General features: G+C 33.4%; 1 protein-coding gene across 7 annotated transcripts in view; it reads left to right on the top strand.

The window, feature by feature from the left end:
- Nucleotides 1-23,466, top strand: part of LOC105476956 (coiled-coil domain containing 102B) — a 300,439-nt gene that overhangs the window by 96,625 nt on the left and 180,348 nt on the right. For 6 of the 7 annotated variants that reach the window (XM_071085208.1, XM_071085206.1, XM_011733260.2 and 3 more), the window contains exon 6: nucleotides 7,198-7,407. The exons of the other annotated variant lie outside the window; for it this stretch is intronic. In XM_071085208.1, coding sequence (XP_070941309.1) covers nucleotides 7,198-7,407 — 210 coding nt within the window. The remainder of the gene's footprint in view (nucleotides 1-7,197; nucleotides 7,408-23,466) is intronic. 7 annotated transcript variants of the gene reach the window in all.

Raw genomic sequence — 23,466 nt, 5'->3', positions numbered from 1 at the left:
TTACAAAACACAAAATAATCTACAAGATATATTTTCTGAGAGTTTAGAGATATTGCTGGATATAAGATCAATTTTGTGTGTATACACCGGCAAAAATATGTATATCTGGATATCTGTATCTATGTATAATAAACACTAGTATTTGTCCAATGATAGATAAACTGAATAATTAATACCAGCCCAGAATCAAAGTTACACACTTATGGGCGGTTGATCTATCACCACAGTTGTCATTATAACTCAGTGATGAATAGAGAGGCCAATAAAAACTGCTGACTTTAAAGATGAATAAAAAAAGAATTAGCTTACCCAGTTATAAGAGTAATCCTTTTGTCTAGGTGATCAAATTTTAATGTCAATGCATATGTAATTCTGGTTTAATTACAAAAAAGCTAATTGTTAGTCTTCAATTTTTTTTTTTTTCCAAAGAGTTCATCCATGTATCTGTTTTGGCAAATTCAACTTCCCCCTAAAAACCCAGATATTAGAACAGCAACATATATAAAACACAAAATGGTTATGCTAAATCATTCTTAGCACAGATGTGGAATAAAAGATGATGATTTAAGAGGGGTGCTGGTTAATACTTTGTCACAATTTTATTCTTTCTTTGTGCATCATTCTCCAGTTCTGATTCATTTTACCATCTCTTATCCCACTATTTTCCTCCTTTAAATTATATATAAATTTTTTCTTCTTTACAACTCAATGCTAATAATTGAAGCTAAGTTGCTATTTTTTTCTGAACCATCAGAGTGTCTACAAATAATGCTTGTTAATTCCTTAGAGAAAACAAATATATGGATTAACACAAAGCATATTCTCAGTTGAGCAGAAAAGCTTGTTTTAGGCAGTGTCAGCAGGTTTCGTGTTTCTCGGATACTGAGATCAATTGAAATCCTTGAGAATACCTGTTTGGCAGCTTCGGTGCCAAGATAATTTGTCTACTTTTAAAATTACTTCTAGGAGAGATTTTGCAAATAGAGCGCTTACCTCGCATGTTTAATTACAATTCCCTTATAATACATTCATTTTTCCAATGCAGATCTTGTCAAGTATTGTGTGTTTGCATATTTCTTCCTAATAATAGAGCACGCTTGAGAGTGTAGTTTGTGCCTGGTAAAATTAAGTCCCATTATAGATGCTTTATATAAACCCCTTGTTCCTATTATCCCTGGAACAAGATCTACATTTTACCAGCTCTATTGTGTTTCACTTCTCAGATTTGGTAAGCACTCATCCTGTAAAGCTTCACACTTCCTTGATTTTATAAGAAATCCGTGGTAGCATGTCAGTGTTTGGCATGGGAGTGAAAGAAGGGTATCTTTTTCCTGTTTTGGTTTTAAATCAAGGCTTTTCTCTGGTTGGGCTTGAATACTTTCATGAAACATTTCCCATTTTGCAGGGATAACAGTAACATGTTTATTTTTATGTTTAGTTTTCATAGTTCCTAAGTTATGTATAGATGATTATTACTTCTAATTGAAATGGGGAAAGTATTAATTCTATAAGATCATTAAGAACTTTTGAGGCAGTGCATGGTTGTTGTGAAATCTAGGGTTCAAAGCATCCCCTTAAGAGATTTTACTTGTGAGGTTTGTAAGTTTTCTCTACCAGAACATAATCAAAGTATTTACAAATGTATTTTCACTTGTCATTCTAATATGTACTGACTTATTTAGAAATAGATGCATTAAAAAATGCTTACATTGCTTTTGATTCATGTTTAATCTGAAATAGCATTTTGGCCACTCTCTTCTTTTATATTTAACTTTGGCACACATTTTGTTTCAAACTAGTGAGGCAATTTTTACTTTTAGAAATTCTCCAAGTATTTTAAATAAAAAGAAAGCAACTAAAATATGTATGACATTACACATCACTAAAATCATTTATTGTACTGTTGACTCTTGGTCAAAAAGAGACTGAGCTATTCCTAGGCTATATTTAACTATGGACAGATTGGAAGTAGATTTTCATTTAGGAAGGGGTTCCTCCAATTCTTATTTGTGATTCTAAGACATAGAGGAAGACTGGTAAAGGATACAAGGGGTGATATCAATAATATGGACTCATTTAAAATGGAGTTGCCAGACTTTTAAATGTGATTGTACAGAAATTGCCTCTCTTGTGAATTAATTTGCCTTAGACAGAGACAGAACAAAAAGGGAAAAAAAACCTAAAAGATGTAAAACCAAACCAAAATCATAAATGAAACCTTTGCTATAATGCAATATAGGATTCAGAATCTGGTAGTTGCTATTGCAAGTGGATATGTGGTCCTGTTTACTGGTTTCTGAGCTCAGAAATAGAACCAGAGAGGATCTTTAGGTGAACCATGGCTTGGACTCCTTGTCCAACTGGAAAATGACTTCTACTCTTGGAACCCCGGCTCCCTCATGCATAGCACAGTCAAATGATTTGTGGAATCATTGTAAGAATAGGAAATAATCTATATGACTGTTTACCCAGGATACCTTAGGGCCTCAATAAAGGGTGATAATTTCTTACTGCTAGGAAACAGAAATGCTTTCTGTCATTTCCTTCTTTCCTCCAAAACCACAGTATATATAATGAGGTTTTATGGCTAACTTGTCTGAAATCAAAATTCGGAATATTTGCAAATCGATTACTGGAACATCCACATTGGTGTTGGGTGACTCTTCGCTGGCCTGCCAAGTGACATATAGTGCATGCTTTTGGGAGTTTTCTCAGTTGATTAGGGCCATTTAAAAAGTGATTGTCATCTTGATAAAACTTAAGGAAAACGTTAATACACTATTTTGTATTTGAAGTGGCTGTTGATGTTTTCTTCTTTAGAGAATAAACTTATGACTTTAGACATTTTTGACTTGAATTTGGAAGTTAATATTTTCCCTAAATGATTTCTTTTCTCCCTCACAACATTAGGTTGTAGGAAAAGTTTTCTTATGTTTTAAAGAACACAAATTGAAGCAATCAGTCTAAATGAGAATTGGGACTCATCTGTTGGTTATTTTATTAAAAATCATCTCTGCCTCACTGTGTTCACTACTATAAAATGTAAAGCAGCTCTGACAATAGCAGTAAGAGCTCAGAGTCAATGTACTGAGAAACCCTTTTCATGTTAGGTCATGGTAAGTCAAGTAACTGGATTTTTCTAGAGTGCTGTCTTAATTTTGCTTTGTGTCTAATTGTTGTCATTGAAATACAGAAAGGATTTTTCCTGGAGACCATCATTATCTGCTTTCTCTCTCACTTAACAGTTTTTTATGGAGCACACATACAGTGTGTGTCTGGTGCTGGGCTTATGAGCAAAATGACACAGTCCTGGTTTCATAAAGCTTGCATTCCAGTTGTTGTTAATGATTACAATTTTAGGTATGTTTTCAACAATATCAAGCAATGACAGTTGAAGAATGAGTAAATAGCTATGTTTAGAAAATGATCCAACATTTTATTCTTAGGAATAATCACAATACTACAGTTTTTACGAGAAACTCAAGTGATTCGGCTATTCATACTTATTTTTCAGAACCAGTCTGTGTTTGCCCAATTTCCTTTTATACCATGTCCTCCCCAAATCCTAGCTTTCCATAACTGGACAGACTCCTCTTGGTCTTGCAGTGTTCAAACATATTTCCTGCTTCCTGTGCTTGGTACAGTCTGGGCTTGGCTGTGCTATTCTGCCTTGTTAAACTTCAAGTTGCAGCTTAAATATCATTTCCTCAAACAACCTTCTCCTTTTACCTGATTTATTGCAGGCCATTCTATGATACTCAATTTTTTTCCTTTGTAAAAAGATGCCCAATTTTACTCATATTCTATTTGCATTTTTAACGTCATATATTCAGTTCCTCTTTGTTTCTTGATACATAAATATGCTCAATAAATATTCATTCAGTAAATATAGTGTTGGATATTTATGTACTTTTTCTCAATGTTTAATAAGAAATTGATGTCATTAAGTGAACAAATATTTTAGTACTTACTCTACAAAGAATGTACTTTTACATTAAAATTTTCAGAAAACATGTTTCAGTAATTTCTGCATTATCTGAAATTCATTTAACGCTAGAACACACTAATGGTTAAAATTCACAGTTGAGTAAGAATTAAAATATTTTAGGAGTTTCTCTTCATCATCAGAAGCAAAGCAATGGAATTCTATTTCCATTTGATAAAATTATTGTAATTTTTTATGGTAAACTCTGAGAGCTTAAAATATTACTTGATTTTTTATTTATAATTTTAAGGTACATGCAATTAAATGCTTTTTAAATTAGTGGATTTTCATATGATTCTTGGAAAAGAATAATGTGATAAGAAACAGTTTTACAAAATAACTAAAACTGCTAATAATTTTTATAAGATTTTTAATTTTTAATATATGTTATATGCATATATTTATCAAATAATTTGTATGTTTTGATAAATCTGTAAATAGTAAAACATCAGAAGGCATTATTTAAGCTTTGTTGTTGCTACTGCTAAAATCATTACTTAAAAAAAATCTTAAGAGTTAAAATTTGTTCATTCAGACCATGTATTACTTATTTAAAACCTTGGTTCTACTTGTTATCTGTTATTTAGTGTTAAATCAATTTATTTAATTTTAACATTTAAAAGAATCCTACAAGTTTGCAAAGACTTGACACAGCATATTTGTCCTAGCCCAAAAATACATTTGCTCTCCTTATATTAATTTTTCATTACTAAGTTGCTGCCTTTTTGTGGCAACTTTATTATTTTTATTCTGACAAGTGAGGCAATGATAGAAACTTTAAGTATTAATCTTAACAATGAAAGTAATGTAATGTACTAAATTAAATTGTGATATAATATTTTCACCTCATATTCCCAAACAAGCATCCCAAATGTCAAACTACATCATCTAAAATTTGACCCTTAGTTTATTATACATAATAGGTAAATGTGCCAAGAATGTAATTTTGGTTTCCTACATTTTAGAAGCCAGAGCATCTCTTAGATTTGGGAACAGAACATTTTCTACAATAATGGTACAATTATATATATATGAAAAAGCAGTTTTTAGGCTTTTATATCATAATTTATTATGATATTATAAAGGATATTTTTGAAATGTAACATTTTTCTAAATGTTGACTAAGTTGATGGGTTTTTAGAATTTAACATGTCATAGCAACAGATTTTATAACAGTATAATAATTATAAAGTATGCTGCAATCAAGCCATTATAATTAACAATGTAAAAACAAGTAATTTAGAATGTTTATCCTTTTGAGATATTTTTAAAATGCCTTATACTTTAATCATCCTAAATAGTTTGCAAGGAATTTTGAGTAGCTGACCCTCTTCTGTCCATACAATACCACAAATGTGGCATTTGTGGTATTGTATTTATGGTATTATATGTATGGTACCATACTAATTTTACTAGTAAGAAAACTTAATAAGACAATAAATGTCCAGAATTAGACAGTGAGTAAGTGGTGGAACCAGGATGAGATTCTAATAGATTTTCTACTGTAAAGAGTTACTCTGTTGTATAGATATATGCAATAAATTACATTGATGTCCATATGCCCAAATATATGAGAGAAATATACATTTTTTAAAAAAATTTATATTACCACAGTGTTGCTCCTTTAAGTATTACATTGCTAGACAAAGTGCTTTCTAATTACCTTGATTAATTTCACTTCTCACAAACCTCATCAGATTAGATAAATTGTCCACATTGGGGTAGATGAAGTTACCTGACTAAGCTTATCCAGAAGATAAATCGTGAAGTCAGATTAGAATGCATAGCTCAGGACTATAATTTACAGCAAAAAAAAAAAAGCTACTATTCACTTCTACTTACAATGTCCACAAAAAAAAATTATAGCAGATGAATATAATTGCACCTCATCATAATGAGCACTTAGATGTAATAAAATTGCAGAAAATACATTTGATACTGCCTCTTTAAAACATAAAAACACTAAAATAATAAAAACCAAAGGAGATGTTAAAATTATCTTAAATCGGAATTTCTAAAGTAGGCTTCTGGTCATTGATGGTTATAAAAATCTCCTCATGTTGATATACCATGCAGCCTTGGTTGAGAACCATGGGAAGAGGGCAGAGGTAGACAAAACTTCAGTGTAAAGGACCACAAAGTAACTATTTAGGGCTTTACTACCTATATGGTCTCTCTCTCAACAGTTTAACTTAGCCTTTGTGTGTGAAGGCAGTTATAGGCAAAGTGTGAAGCACGGCTGTGTCCCAATAAGATTTTCTTTGTAGTATTGTTTCAATTTTATATAATTTTACATTGAAAATATTTTAATGTAAAATTTTAAAATACAAAATTATAAAGTATATATATGTATTTCAATATAAAATTAAATTACTTTTCTTTCTTCGTTTTTTTTTTTTTTTTTTTTTTGAGACGGAGTCTCACTCTGTCGCCCAGGCTGGGCGTGATCTCGGCTCACTGCAAGCTCCACCTCCCAGGTTCCCGCCATTCTCCTGCCTCAGCCTCCCAAGTAGCTGGGACTACAGGCGCCCACCACCACGCCTGGCTAATTTTTTGTATTTTTAGTAGAGACGAGGTTTCACCGTGTTAGCCAGGATGGTCTTGATCTCCTGACCTCGTGATCCGCCCGCTTGGGCCTCCCAAAGTGCTGGGATCACAGGCGTGAGCCACCGCGCCTGGCCAAAATGAAATTACCTTTTGCATTACCTTTTGGCAACTGCGAATGTTGCATAGATAGATGGATGGATGGATAGATAGATAGACAGACAGATAGATAGAAAGATAGATATATAGCATTTATCTATTCCCTAGATAAATGAGTGAATGAATAAGTGGAATATATCCAATCAAAATTGCCCACAAAATGGTTTTGTGTCTTCTCCACTGAGAATGTTCATCAGTTGAGAGTGGAGATTAATGTGTTCCCAAGAGCAGCAGTTTTTCACTTGACACATGTATTTGAAAAATATGGTCCATATGGCTGTAGAGATAGTTATATGAACCAAGAGGAAAAGTCTATTTATCTACGGTTTGGCCTGATCTTCAGACTTTTGTATTTTTCTCATGTTTTCAAACAAATAGAATTTTCTTTTTAAAATTATATCAATGGACATATCCATGAACCTTTCTTAATGGGAGTCTGTTTGTCGGTGGCGTTACCTTTTGGCAGTTGCAAATGCTGCATGCTGCTTTTTTGTGTTTTCTGTGTGTAGCTAGAGAGATTGCAAGCTGAAAACAGCTCGGAATGGGACAAGAAGGAAATACTTGAAACAGAAAAGCAGGGACTGGAGAGAGAAAATAGAAGGTTGAAGATCCAGGTGAAAGAAATGGAAGAGCTCTTGGATAAGAAAATTAGATTAAGTGCAAACTCTCCAAGTCCTGATTTCAAGATGTCACAAATTGACCTGCAAGAGAAAAACCAGGTATGGGTGCTCCTTGGAGCAAATTCTCACTGTCTAATCTCACCCTCATGCCTATGCCGAGTCTGTCTTCACTGGTACATGCCTCCACATTTGGCTATTTCCTTTTGTGCTAGCTAACACCTGATACCCCTTGCTCTTCTGCCCACTAGGATGTAAAATAATGTTGTTCATGCATCTGAAACAAAGTGTGTCAAATGTTAAAATATGACAAATCTTCAGACAGTTTCGAGATTTCCAAAAGGAGGAAGAAAAATGAAGTAAGAAATAGACCTTTCTGGTTTTTTGTTTCTTATTAAAGCTTTGTCTCAGTATTTTCTAAGCTATTGATCTTATTTCCAATAAAGATTTTTTCATTAATTCAAGCAACTATACAATAAGCACTTGCTGGTAGCTATGGTAAGTTCTACATAAACATTTAAATTTAGCTGAAACTCACTGTTTCTGGTTCTTTTTTTGTCAGTTTCAGAACGATTATTTTTGAGCTAATTAAATGCATAATTTTTCAAATAATTTTTCCAGCCTATGGTATAAATCTTAAAACCAGAATAACATTCCTAATTTGAATTTGGGAAATTTAATTTTAGATGTGTTTTATCCCCAAGCCAATAGATATAGTTTGTGCTATAGGCGGACATTTTTTTGATAGTTTACAGATTTTTAAACGTGTTTTTAATGACAGTCTTATAGTTTTAATGTGGGTTTGTGTCAATATGCTGCAAATTTTATTTTCCTTGTTTCTATTTTTCAATTACATATAGCATCTTAATGCACAATTCTATTTCTCACTCAATTCCTGTAACAGTTTTCAAGGGTGAGTTTGATAAGTTCATAGTTTTGAGATATATGGGTCATTCATACTCATATAAGCTCTAAAAGCTACATGGCCAGAAAAATTGAATTCCGTATTGTTTTGTCATTCTTTCATGAATCTAGGGATTTATTGCAAATGCAAGATTAAATTGTATTAGTGTTTCATGACCTAGCAATGCAAATATCTAAAGTTAAATGTTATAGTCCGTGACCATAATTTTCTATTGTACTGATTCATAAACTATCTATAATAATGTATTTGATTCTGACATAAGTACACTGATAAATCTGTAGACATCTTTTTTGGACATCTCTACTCTAAACAGCACAGAATCATCTCAATTATGGACTGTGGATTGATTACAGAAATACTTTTTATTTGATTTATTTAAACAAGACAAACATTTATTTGTATTATTTTCTGTGTCAGTCACTGTTCTATATGCAGGTAATGAGAATAGTAATTAGTGAATCATTATCCCCGCCCAGCATGGGCTTAGAGTCTATGCAGGGAGTCATACAAATTTTTATAAATAAAACACTATAATGACTGCTAAGAATAAAGTGGCAGGGGACACAGATTAAGAAGCAATTGATTATATATTTAATTTTGGCACCTTTCTAGTTGTACCAAAATGTCATAATATAAAGTGTGTCTTTCAGGAAAAATTGAGGCCTGTTTGGAGCTGGCATTGTCGTAACCTGTCATCAGGGCACACCTATTCCAGACCTGGTCTCTTTGACGACAGTGTAGTTATTTGGGCTAGGACTAAGCAGAACTTGGAAACTGGGAGGATCCTCGAAGGTCTAAGTCAGTGGGTATGCTGATCACTTAGAAGACTGTAGGATTTTTTAAGTATAGATCTTTTTGATGGTGGGGGTGGCATTGGTGATTTTTACCCTCTTCATTATAAATTCAGACTATCTGTTGGAACTAAAATAATCACTTATTTTGGAACAGTAGCACGCCAAAATTCTTAGTGTAACAGGAACTTCCCCAGAAGCTCAAAATGTCAAGATTATGATGTCCTCAAATGTCAAATGAATCAGAGCTGTGTACAGAATATGCCAAGGTTCAGGGAATAATGTAGATTTTATCATAACACAAAACCATATTGTAGTTTTAACACTATTTCAATAAGAGTTAATTTATATGTATATAAGTACCATGGATGAATACCATGGTGCTATGTGCATGTGCGTATGTGTGTGTGTGTGTGTGTGTGTGTGTGTGTGTGTGTATACCATGTATAAGTACTATGTCTACATATGTATAGAAGTTCCATACATGAGTGAGGCAGTGAAAGAAGGTGCTAGCATGTAAAGGCCACTAGTGCAAACACTACTTGAATCTTAGTCTCTAAAAGAAATATAAGATCTCTTACTACATGACATTTGCATTTAAATCACACTTACCAAAGGTTTGTGGCAGACATAAAGCTACCTGCTACTCATTAAGAACCCCACATAAATTTTAAAAAAATATGTTGGGTTTTAATATTCTAACTGTTCAATAAAATTTTTGTAAGTCCCTATTAATTGAAAAAGGTATGACTTTTTACAGGGCTTTACATTTGATTTTTTTTTTATTTCAGTGGTATAGGGAATACATTTTTAAAGAAAATGCCTTCCAGTTTTAAATTGCACTATTAATTCATAGAAAAATAATTTTATTTACATGAGTAATCTTATCACATAAATCTCCATTGAGTAGTTGCTTTTATATACTATGTTTAAGGATATGTGTACATCATCCTTTTACAACTTAAAAAATGCGATAATACACTTGAACTTTTAATGGACAGACTGAAAAATTACTACTCTGGTAGTAACTATTTTTAAAGCATAAACCAATGTAGTAGACTTTTCTAGAACAACCATTGCATGAAGATCTTTCGATTTGCTGATGCTCTTGGAAATAGTGGCACTGTTCCATGGTCCCTGGCATCAGCATAATTGACAAAGCGACACCAGACAACAGAACTTCGGTGGCAGTATCGAGTGCTCTTCTCAGCATGAAGTCTGCATTATAAATGATGGCAAAGATGTTTAAGACCTAGATTTGTAAAAACATAAGTAAATCCAAGAGTATGCTTTAAGGAAGAGAAATGCAGCTACATTTGAAAGTCCGATTTCACAGACAATAGTAAATTATGTTAGTGATGTTTGATCATTAGAATGTACATTTCCATCCAACATTAAAAAAATCCACCTGTCCTTATTGGACTAACTGATATGACAAAGTTTTTTTAAAAAAACATCTTCAATACACTCAGAAAATGTGAATTCAATAATTTGAGCTATTTGTCAGAAGTTTTTCTTAGTTTTCTTTCACAAGATCAAGGTAGCTAAAACATTTAAGTATATCAAAAATTATAGTGGCATCAAAAGTGGGGTGTGCATGTCACACTGTGTTCAAAAAGCTCTTTTTGAATCTCTATGTTTATAATATATATTAGTACAATAGCATATCTATAGAACATAAATAAGTTAACATATATAAAGGGTGAAAGTTGGTAAGCTCATAACTTTATAGGAACATAAAAAGAACATGTATCAACTATTTTATTTATCCCATTAGTTAATGAGGAAACCAGTAAGTTACTACAGCCAGTTCAAAGGAGAATCTAAGTGTCATACAACTAGGCACCCAATAATGCCGAAATGAATGTGCTTAATGGATGCAAGAGTGGCTCTTCCATCGTGGGTGGGGAAATAAATTGCACTGTCACAAAATAACGTTGTCCTACACGTTTATGGACAAGAATCAGTTGCATGGCCATGGATCATCTATAAATTACAGGGTTTTGTGTAAAATATCTTAATGATATCAACGTTGCAGGACATTATAGAATCAGAAAACCTTACCCGAGGAATGTGTTAGACACAACCTCCAGGAATCTTTGTTGATCATTGCAAAGACTTTCGCAATTTTCTCTGGCAATATAAGTTACTTGATGTGCGTGTGTAATAAGTCTATATATGAGTACATCAACAAACACATGGGGAGTGTTATTCTAGACTAGGGATGAACAAACTTTTTTGTAAAGATCAGGATGGTAAATGTGTTAAACTATTTAAGTAAGCCACATAAGTCTCTGTGGCATATCCTTTTGGAAAATTATAAGCCTTCGAAACCATAGAGAATATTTCATGGGAGGCACACAAACAGGTCTGGAGCCAGATTTGGTTCATAGGTCATGGCTTGTGGCCTCCTGCTACAGCCCAGGGGCCTCTGGCTTACAGAAGGGGCCAAGAAGGCAAATGTGACAGAGTTAGGTTCAGGGTGAAAAAACAAAACAGTACCTCTCCCTAGCTGGAAAGCAGTGCTTTCCTGGGAGGCATTCATATTCAAAGCACTAGAAATATTGTTCTGGCCACACAAAACCCTCTGGGGTAGATTTTCCACTTGGGTTCGTAACCTGGTCTACACAGTCTACATTGAGCCATGGCAATCATTTTAGAACTGTCAGCCAAGGATCTCTGCCTCTATTTCTCAGCCAGATTTCAATTATTATACTGGTGTCTCTTACTTGTCCTAGTTCCCTTCGTGGAACCAATTTTGTCTTACTAATTTCAGGAAATGCATTGCCACCTCCTGTGCATATAGCAGGTGTACAACAAAGACTTGCTGAATGAAAATAAGTTGATGAACCATGACACATACATTTTTAACATGAAATATGTAGATGCTTATGCTATATTTCTGCTGAGTATTTCAGCATAGTTTGAGAACATAACTGGTAAGTCTTCAGAATGTAGCTGATCAGAAGACATTTCTCCAAATGACTTACTTGTAATTTGGAAAAAAAATCTGAACATTTCCCAACATTGCTATTCAAAAACTAGAGAAATTATGGTTTGAAAATACAGACAGTTAAGAAATTAGCATTAGAAATTTTTTTGGAAGCCAACCTGCTAGTCACTGAGTTTAACTGATATTAATATTTATGCTTAGCTTTAATGGAGACACATACATATTAAAATCACAATTTAAAAGCTATTAAAAACAGAAATGACATTAAAAGTATGAATTTATAGAAATTAAAAACAAACATTCTGGTGTTATGTGATAGTCCTATTTAGAAATTATGTATTATGTCATAATCTATTTAGAAAAACAAAAACAAAAAAACCTTTAGATTTTATTAAAGTTAAAAAATTGTATATGATGCTACCATGGTATGTATCTAAGGATAAGTTTCTAAAACTAGCCACAATATTTTATTATTATACTATTTGAAAGATGGCTGGTCACGGTGGCTCACATCTGTAATGCCTGCACTTTGGTAGGCTGAAGCGGGAGGATGACATGAGTTCAGGAGTTTGAAACCAGCTTGATCAACATGGTGAAACCCTGTCTCTACTAAAAATACAAAAATTCACTGGGCTTCTTGGTGACGCAGGCCTGCAATCTCAACTACTTGGGAGGCTGAGGCAGGAGAACGGCTTGAGCCCAGGAGGCAGCAGTTGCAGTGAGCCGAGATGGCACCACTGCATTCCAGCCTGGGTGACAGAGACTCTGTCTCAATAGAAAGAAAGAAAGAAAAAGAAAGAAAGAAAAAGAAAGAGAGAGAGAGAGAGAGGGACGGAGGGAGGGAGGGAGGGAGGAAGGAAAGAAAGGAAGGAAGGAGAAAGAAAGAAGAAAGAAAGAAAGAGAAAGAGAAAGGAAGGAAGGAAAGAAAGAAAAAAGAAAGAAAGAAAGAAAGAAAGAAAGAAAGAAAGAAAGAAAGAAAGAAAGAAAGAAAGAAAGAAAGAAAGAAAGAAAGAAAGAAAGAAAGAAAGAGAAAGAAAGAAAGAAGAAGGAAGGAAAGAAAGAAAGAAGACTTTTATTTTTTAAAGTAATTTTACATAATTTTGTTCAGGAGAATTTTTTTATTAAACACAAGTCAAAATCAGGAATGTTTTGCACTAAGATTAAAGGGCATAATTAAGTGAATTCATAACACTGAGGATAATCAGTACATCCCCTATGATAGGAGACAAAATAAATGAATTAAAAATAGGGGAACTACTTTACAGCATTTATACTCAGGAAACAAATTAAAAGAATAACATTGATTGATCCTAAACTATTTTAAAAGAATTTTAGCGATAGCCTAAAATTAATGAAGCATGAAATTAGAATAATTGGTGGTGTCATTTTTGTTGAGGCACCTGCGGGAACATTAATAGAGAAATTCTCTGTGGTAAATTCTAGAGATCATATTCCATTGTTCAAAGGTATGGATCCTAAAGTCTGTAATCTAACATCAATAATAACCTCCACTAGGGTAGTTAGGTAAATATAAGACCAGAAAGAGAAAGTTTAATGATAAACTGAAAATCAGAAAAACTCTAACATCCAGAAAAATAAATGTATCTATAATTTAAAAAAATGGTAGGGATTGGATAACACTGAACTCATGCCTTAGCTGGAATTAGATTCTATTTGTCAATAATTAACTTGACCACACATTATACATTACTTATAGTTTAACTAGTTCTTTCTCTTTCACTATAATGTTGATGAATTGCCAAAATTAAATTTATGAAATATTAGGGGCCTACTAAGAAGTTTATATAGGATTTTGAATAAAAGTCATAAAGTTAGCCAGGTGCAGTGGTTTGCACCTATAGTGCCAGTTACTTGGGCAGGTGAGGTAGGATTCTTTGGACCCAGTTGTTTGAGACTGGCCTGAGCAACATAGCAGGAACTCCATCTCCAAAAACAACAATGATAACAACAACAACAACAAAAACTTTGCAAAATATTGATCGTAGATGTTGTAAAATTGTCGGTTGGTTGGGGTTTCTCTGACATATGCTAGTAGCACATTTCCATCATAATTATCAGCATAGGAAATGAAGAATTAGCTCAACAGAAACAGAAAATTAGGTTACTGAACAATTGCATTATTAGCATTCTTTCAGTCATATCAGCAATTACAGATTTTCTTTTGATAATTAGTTTATATTTATTTACTTGGAATTCAGAGACCCACAATTGTACTTGAGATACTTTAATGTGCATATTCAAATTTAAGGCACAAATGAATAATCCAGGGATCTCTTAAAATGCAGATTGTAATCATTGAGCTGGGGTGATGTCTGTGATACTCAGTATTGATCAAGTTTCCTGGTGATGCCATTGCTTTTGTTTTAGATCAGACTTCCAAGTAGTGAGGTGCTAGAGGGAACCACACAAAGTAGGCGGTGAGGCCTGTTAATAATTGTTGGTTGGTTAATAGGAAAAAAGTATGTGGAAATAGTTGTCCACCAAAGAAAAGTCTTTCCCCTCAACTGGAATTGCAGTTTTCCACATTTGCACATCTCCTCTGGATCTACATTTTTATGCAAGTTCTCAGAGTGCCCCTATCATTCCAGTCTCTTATTTTCTTTGCCTTTCATTTATTGGAGAGTAGCGGGAAGTGTTTTCCTGAAACTCATGGAGGGATTTGGCCACCATAGCTCTGACCCTGAACTGAATAGACACCATTTTTCCTAAACAGTTCACTTTCATCATCCTCAGGTCATGAAATAGCCTCTCAGATAATATTTTCTGGAAGTTGATGGAAAACTTCCTACTGTCGATGTGAGATATAAACCTCCTCCTTTCTGAACCCTGATCTGATTCTGTAGGTCTGGGATAAAGTCTGAGATTCTGCACTTCTACCAGGCTTCCAGGTGGTGCTGATTCTGCTGGTCCACAGACTGCACTTGGAGTAGCAAGCACTTTGCCTATGGCAATTTTTAATAATTACTCTGGACCCTTGCATCGAATCACTTGCAATTCATTTCCACTCTACTACCAGAATTATTTTTCTTTGATTACATGTTTCCACCCATTTTCACCTTTTAGTCCTTTGAATTACTTCATGCTTTCTTCCTCCATAGGACCGTTCCATAGGTTTTTCTTTCTGGAGGAAAAAATATCATTTCATATATAAATTTATTTTATAACCAGGTTTCTCTAAGATGGTCAAGCTCAGGTTCCTGTAAATTAAGCAAACAAGTAACTTAAATGCATGTGCACATTTAGGCAATATCACAGCTGGGCAGAGATAGGAAATCGAAGAGCAGCATGGATTCCGTAATATCTCTCAGTCCCCAACATTATATGGGTCAGAGGTTTGAGCTATTATCTTCATTTAGCAACCTCTTTATAGACCTATAGGACCTTTTCTGATACACAAAACTGGTAGTTATAGTAAGTGACAACATATTCATCTAACCAGTACCCATCTGCACCATGTTTAGCAGTGCGGCATCCACCTGAGCCCAGTGCTCTCCTATTGCTTGTTTACCTCTTAGAGATCTGCTTTTGTTGCAGCTTCTGGCAGCCCTTCTCATGAAGCCTGCTACAGTTCTTCTCTGGTCTCATTTGTTTTCTTAAGTCATAGTAATTTTTCTGATATTAACTAGGATTTTCCTTCCTTAGAAAAGCCTTTCCCGATCTACCTGAAGAGATCACATAGCTGTTGCAGTTTTTGCAATTGTCTAGTTGTTTGTGAGACCATTTGATTAGTATCTCTATTGCATGTGACTAGGAGATGGATAAAGGATTGCATTACGTTTGCTAATTCATATATCCCTGCAACCTAGCACACTTTTCTCATACTAGGCCTTCAAAAACATTCATGAAAGGGATAAATTTTTTAAAAGAATGAGGGATTTGTAGTTTAAGATAAGCAATACTTTGTGTGCATGAGTCATCATACTAAAAATACTAAGAAATAAAGGTGAATGAGTTTTCATAGATGCACAAAGAGAGGGAAGCTAGAATCTAGAAGTCAGGATGAATGGATAGCAAATATTCACATAATTGAGAGGCATAGACAGAGGGGAGTTTGACACACAGAAAAACGTAATTCTGGGCTTGAGAAATCAAAAAAGAACTTTAGATACCTCTCCGGTCCTAAACTCTTTTCATGCTCTTACACTCCCTTTCCTCCCTTTTTTCACATTTTTGAAATTTCAGGAGGACAGATAAAAGATAAGACAAATGAGAGGAAGGGAAATGAAAAGTGGGGTTTGTGCTCACTACAAAAGGATAAGACATAATAACCAAGGAGAACAAACACACAAGTGTAATATTTATCAAGAGAAGTCTTGATTTTTCTGTGACAAAAAACGTAGACTTGCAATTTCCAGACATTATTTTTATATGATCTATAGTATAAATAGTATGATCTATAGTATCTATAGTATCAATGCTGATTTGCTTTATCCAATATATGGCACAAAATCTTCTTTATAATGCTCATTTCTTCCACTGATATGAAGTCTATTTATTCTCTACTGCAAATGATAATTTTGAAAACAAAACGTTTTTGGAGAAAGTGGTCCATATTCCTTTGAGAAAAGCCCCATGTCTCAGGAGAATTGTTTTGGAAGCTTGTTTACTGAAGTCATTCTGGCAACTGAATCCCTTCATTCACTTCACATAATGGATCGCTTTCAGAAAGTTAATGTGTCTGGGCAGTAATTGATGTGTCTTAGGAAAATGATGAATTCATCTAAAAGTTAAAGTTGATTTAAAGTTGATTCCTAATGAATTTGCATTAATGACAGTAATCCATATTCGAGGAATTACAATATGTTTATTTTATTTAGTAACTTTGACTTTGAAAATATTTTATTTCCAGTCAGTGGTTTAGCAGGCAACCTATCCATTTGTTAAATTTTCCTGATATAGTATGTTGTTTTTCTTCCAAATCGTACTATTATTTATAAAATCATTCATTTAAGAATACACAGTTACATTTTTTACTGTTATGAAATAGAAATTATTATAGATAACATTATATTGGATAATTTCCTGTTTTTCTTTAACTGTTTACGTAGCTTCAATAGCTGAAATACCCTATAAATTCTATTTTTTAAATGTATCTATTAATAAAAATTTATATTATTGTGAAGAGAATTTTGATATATGGAAAAATTCACGTTTTTAAAATATAAAATGTGTTCTATTTTGGTAATTAAATTGGAAAGCCATTTCTTTTGAAGAATGCCCTGCTTGCAGTAAATGCTAGGCTACATGTAGGTCCTTCGTAAATTGATAATTTAGTTATTGAGTGAAATGTAGAAATACACCCATGATTTTGTGTACATTTTAAAGTGTATGAGTGGGATTGTGTGAGTTGGATGGAATAAAGTTCTTTTGCCAAGTAATTGCTTAAGTTAGCAGAGATAAAGAATCATAGTTTTAAAGGACCGTTTCTTAATGCCATGCAGAAAGCACATGCTGAAAGATCCCTACTGGTTTGAAACAATTGCAAAAGTAGCATGACATTTACCCTAATGTAATATGATTGTTCATGCCTACTCTCAAATCCATGCATACACACACACACACACACACACACACACACACAGAGAGAGAGAGAGAGAGAGAGAGAGAGAGAGAGAAACTGACTTTTACAAATCTAGTCTAAAATAGGAGAGTTATCCTTTTCCCTGTTTTGTGATTCTCCACGGAAGCAAAGCTAAGTGGATAAGGTTTTGTATATAGGAAACATTATCACTAAGAATAAATTAGTGATAGGAGGAGTTTTACATCCTTTTACTTTCATATTCTCTTAGCAATGACTGTTATGTTTTGCTAAAATCATGAACATTAAATCTCAGTCCCTACAACAGTGTTTGGCACATCCTCATAACTGTGTGTCAAATGCGTAAGTTTACGTATTGATGCTTCTGTTATTACTATTTGAATTTAATTATGTGTCTTGATTTGTTTTCAACTCTTATACTTCCCTTTTCTTTGATCAATAAGGCAAATGTAAGGTTATTGGAAATTTATATTATCCTTTAAAATCTCCTTCATGTGTATCAAACAGATGATATGTTAACCCATATCCAATTAAAATAAAGATGCAAAGTTTGACAATTTAAATCACTTATATTTAACAAAATATCATAGCATAAATTAAGACATTTATGAATGCCAGATATGAAATTATATATTTTTAATGTTTGATGTAACTAGCATACTAATAATCCACTATATTATTACAAAATAATTTTGCAGTTCACATCACAGTTATTAGTTGACATAAATTAGCTTGATTTAAAGGAATGATAAGAGAAATAATTATTTACATTCTTATTTAAAAGGACATAAAACACTATGGTTGCAAAGGTTATTTAAAATTAAAACTAAAATGCAAGTTTGAGTTAAAATCATAAGATTAGTGTAAAGTCAGATAACTTTAACAGATCTGAGCCATTCACTATTTTTTCTTTTTTCTTCTCTTTTTCATTAAAGTGAAATTACATAACATAAAATTAACCATTTTAAAGTGAGCATTTAGTGGCATTTAGTAGGTTCACAATGTTGTGGGACCACCCTGTCTATTTAATTCTAAAGCATTTTCATCGCCCTAAGAGGAAACCCAGTAAGCATGATGCAGTAACTCCTCATTCCTCCCTCCCCTAATCTCCTAGCAACCTCACTTATGCTTTCTGTCATTGTGGATTTCTGGATATTTCATATAAATGGAATCATACAATATATAACCTTTTATGTCTGGCTTTTTAAATTTATCATAATGTTTTCAAGGTTCATGCACATTGTAGCTTGCATCATCACACCTTTTTGGGTACTTCATTCCTTTTGGGCCTATCTGGTATTTGTTCATCTCTTCATCAGCTGGTGGATATCGAGTTGTTTCTACCTCTGGCTCTTTTGAATAGTGTTGCTCTAATCATGCATGCACATGTATTATATGAACACCTGTTTTCAATTATTTGGGGTATATATCTAGGTGTAGAGTTGCTGGGTCAGATGGTAATCCTATCTGTAACCTTTGGAGGAACCACCAAATTGTATTCTATAACGGCGGAACCCATTACCTTTTCGCCAGCAATATGTGAGCGTTTTTATTTCTCCACATCCTTGGCCACACTTGTTCTTTTGTGTTTTTGTTTTGTTTTGTTTTGAATTACACTTATCCCAGTGGGTTTGGTTTCTCATTGTGATTTTCCTTTGCATTTTCCCAATGACTAACAATGTTGAAGATATTTTCATGTGTTTATTGACCATTTGTATATCTTCTTGGCAGATATGTGTACTCAAACTCTTTGACTAATTTTAAATTGGGTTGTTTGTATTTTTGTTGGAAAATTGTAAGAATTCTTTCTGTATTCTGGGTACTCTACTCATATGTATGAAATGCAAACATTTTGTCCATTGTTTATGTCATAATATCACTTTTTTTTGATACATGCAGTTTTACATTTTGATGAATTCTATTTTTTTTCTTTTGTTGTTTATTCCTCTGGTATGACATCTAAAAACTCATTGCTAAACCCAAGATTTTCCCCTATGTTTATTTCTGATAGTTTTATAGTTTTACCTGTCATATTTATACCATTAATCTATCTTGAGTAAATTTTTGTATGTGGTGCAAGAGAGAGATCCATATTCATCATTTTCCATGTAGATATCCAGTTGTGACTGCAGCATTTTTTGAAGAGACTATTTTTTCTGCCACTGAATTGTCTTGGCATCCTCATCAAAAATCAATTATTCGTATAGGTATGGTTTAACTCTCAACTATCAATTCTATTATTTTGGTGAGAATGTTTATCTTTATGCCAGTGCTATACTGTTTTGATTACTGTAAGTTTTGAAATTAGGAAGTGCGAGTCCTTCAACTTCGCTCTTTTTCAATATAATTTTGGATATTCAAGGCCTCTTGAAATTCCCTGTGAATTTGAGAATCAACTTTTCCATTTTTGCAAGAAAAAATGCCATTGAAATTTTCAGGGACTTCACTGAATCTTTAGATGGCTTTTTAGAGTATTGGTATTTTAATGGTAAGTGCATATATCTTTCCATATATTTGTGTCTTTTTATTTCAGCAATGTCTTGTGGTTTTCAGTTGATAAGTCTTTAACCTCCTTGGTTAAATTTTTTGCTATGTATTTTATTCTTTCAGATGTACTTAAAAAGGGATATATTTTCTTAATTTTCTTTTTAGACTGTTTGTTGCTCATATAAAGAAGCACAACTAATTTTTGTGTGTTCATTTTGTTTCCTACAGCTTTGCTGAAGTTGTTTATTAGCTGTAGTTAATTTCTTGTTCTAGATTTGTTCGAGTTTTTTATGTATAAGATCATGTTATCTTATACATGTTTTACTTTATCCTTTGCAATTTGCATGTCTTTTACTTCTTTTTCTTGCCTAAGTGCTCTTACTAAAACTTCTAGTACAAAGTTAAACAGCAGTAATGGAAGCAGGCACCCTTGTCTTGTGGCTCATCTTAGGGGGAAAACTTTCAAACTTTTATCATTGATTATTAGGTTAGCTGCAGATGTTTCATATGTCATTTGCTATGTTGAGAAAATTTTTCAACTTTTTTCTAATTTATTATTTTCTGTTTTTCTCCCTGATCAAGTATTGCATTTTGCCATATGCTTTTCTTCATCAACTGAGATGATACGTTTTTTTTCCTTCATTCTGTTAATGTGGTGTTTTATATGACTGATTTTATTATGTTGAACTACTCTTTCATTCTAGAATAAACCCCATTTGGCCATAGTGTAAATTTTTCTTGATATGCTGTTGGATTCCCTTTTCCAGTATTGTGTATAGGATAGTTACATCTATATTCATAAAGGATATTGGTGTGTAGTTTTCCTTCCTTGTGCTGTCATCTCTGGCTTGAGGTCAGGGTAATGCTAGACTTTAAAGGACAATAAAAACACCACAAAGCTTTCCTGCCATATTTGTCTTTTATTGATTCAGCGATTGCTTGGTTCCATGAACCTTTGACTGCTTTCTAGAGTTCTGACAAGGTGGATTGTGCTGTTTTTCTTGATTTTTTCAATGTTTCTGTGGCGAGATGGACACTTGAAGCTGCCTACTCTGCCATTTTTGGTGACATCTCGTCACACCCATTATTGATCTTGGGAAATCTAGGCCAATATTACTAAAGCAGCTGTATGCATTCTGTTTACTTTCACCATTAAAAAAAATGATTTTAACCCACATCTTAGTTAAATGACATTTTGAAATACATTTTTCTCTATTGGACTTCTTGAAAACATAGCATTCAGTATTAGAATAATCACAATTTATTACTATAAAAAATCGGTGTGATATTGATTTTCATCTTTAAACTTAAATAATATTAATGGTATTTATTAAGAATACTGTAGTAAGTGAAAAAATTTAGCATTGGGTAATATACATGTGTGTATGTATATTTTGGGTACTTACATATTAGGTTTACTTAAATATACAGATTTATATGAGTATACAAATGTATATTATTATTCTCCAAAGTTTCAATTGTGTTTATGTGGCTCTTTGTGTACCGATCCAGATCAAATTTGTAGTATACCTTCTTTGGTTTGTTATCACTAAACATAAGGTAATGATTGGTAATTTAGCTTTCTTAAACTAGACTATCCACAGTGACTAGTTTTAACAAATTGTGTTTACTCCATCTATGTGATTCCAAAGACATAGTTTGGCATGGTGGAAAAAAAGAAAAAGAATGGCAGATAAAACACAAAAGGAAGGCAGGAAAGAAGAAAGAGAAAAAAAGGAAAACAAGAAGGAAGAAAGGGAGGAAGAAAAAAGCAAGCAAAGAAGAGTAAAGGAAAGAGGAACAAAAGAAAAATTAAGGCAATTAGTTGTAGGTAGGAATGCATCATGGTATCTGTTTGCATAAATTAAAAGGAAAAAAAAACAACGTCGTCTACTATTTTTATTTCAAAACAGTTATTTTTGTCAATGCATCCCTCCCCTCTCCAAACAACCCATGTTAAAGAAAGTTCTATATTCACTGTGAAATAGCCATTTTCATACAGGATCACCAATAAAGACTGGCTGCTATGAAATCAGATTCTACCAATAAGTATTTTCAGATTTTCATTCACAAAGTAAAAGCGTACACTTAAGTATGTGTTAGAAAGTATGTGCTAGATGTGGAAGCATCACAAATGACCAGTAAAGAGATGTCATCATCAATTACTTTTTAAAAATAGGTATAGATCATGGATGAAAAGACTCTAACATTGAATCTACAAAGTATAATATTTTTGAGAAGCATACTTTTTTGAGGTTTATAAATTTAGTTTGGAATCAACCGTGAGAAGTCGAAAGACTGGCTGGCTATGTGCATATGATTTTGATAAACTAATTAAGGTGGTTATCACAATGACAGACTGAAAATACAACAGGATCAGATCACACATAGGGAATAAAATTATATTTCATGTGATTTAAAAAATGCATCTGGACCTTAATAGCTTATTCTGCTGCTTCATACTTGGAATGTAATTTTTATCTGTATTTTATTCTAATTTTAAATAAGGCAGAATTACAGACATGCAAGATAAAAATCCTTTGGTGGGGGAATGCTGGCAAATAGATAACCTTTAATGAAATGTTTTATAAAAGAGATAGGGAATTAGACTGGGCACGGTGGGCCACAGCTATAATCCCAGCACTTTGGGAGGATGAGTAGGAGGATCATGTAAGGCCCGGTCAAATCATTTGACCAGCCTGGCCAACACAATGAAACACTGTCTCTACTAAAAATACAAAAATTCACTGGGCACAGTGGTACATGCCTGAAATCCTAGCTACTTTGGAGGCCGAGGCCTGAGAATCCTTTCAATCTGGGAGGTGGAGATTGCAGTGAGCTGAGATCACACCACTGCACTCCCGCATGGGCGACAGAGTGAGACCGTCTAAATAAATAAACAAGATGGGGAATTAGATAGATCAACAAAATCAAGTAGGTATGAAAAGGGAGAGCAACTCTTTTTAGGATTTTTAGTTAGTACAGCAGAATTGGCAGGTGTACACTACTATTAAATATTTTGTGAGGTCTAGTTCATCATGGTAAGAAGACATTTTAAGGCATGACAGAATGATGTTATTTTTTATCACCAACCTCCTCTAAAGTTAAAAGGTTTTACTAATTGATTACAGAAAATATGGGAATGCCCTCGGCCAAGAGGAGTTTCTAGTGTGACCGGTGTAGACAGGGTATAGGCTGAGGACACACAGCACATTTGACTCCTGATGAAGTAAGTTGCCTTTTACCTCTAAGGGAAATAAGACTAGTTCTACTGAAGAAATAGTTAATTCTTAGTTCTGGAATTCTAATTTAAAAAGCAACTCATGAAGTCAACAATTGGCTCTTTGTTCAAATTATACTGTTTTCAGTGCCATGTTTGACTTCCTCTGAATTCTTTCTGTTGTAGGCCTTACATTCTCTCTCAGCCAGGATGAGAACCAATGGC

Source organism: Macaca nemestrina, chromosome 19 (assembly GCF_043159975.1).
Source record: "Macaca nemestrina isolate mMacNem1 chromosome 19, mMacNem.hap1, whole genome shotgun sequence".
In the NCBI taxonomy this organism is placed as follows: domain Eukaryota; kingdom Metazoa; phylum Chordata; class Mammalia; order Primates; family Cercopithecidae; genus Macaca; species Macaca nemestrina.
This window is presented reverse-complemented; position numbering and strand designations above follow the sequence as displayed.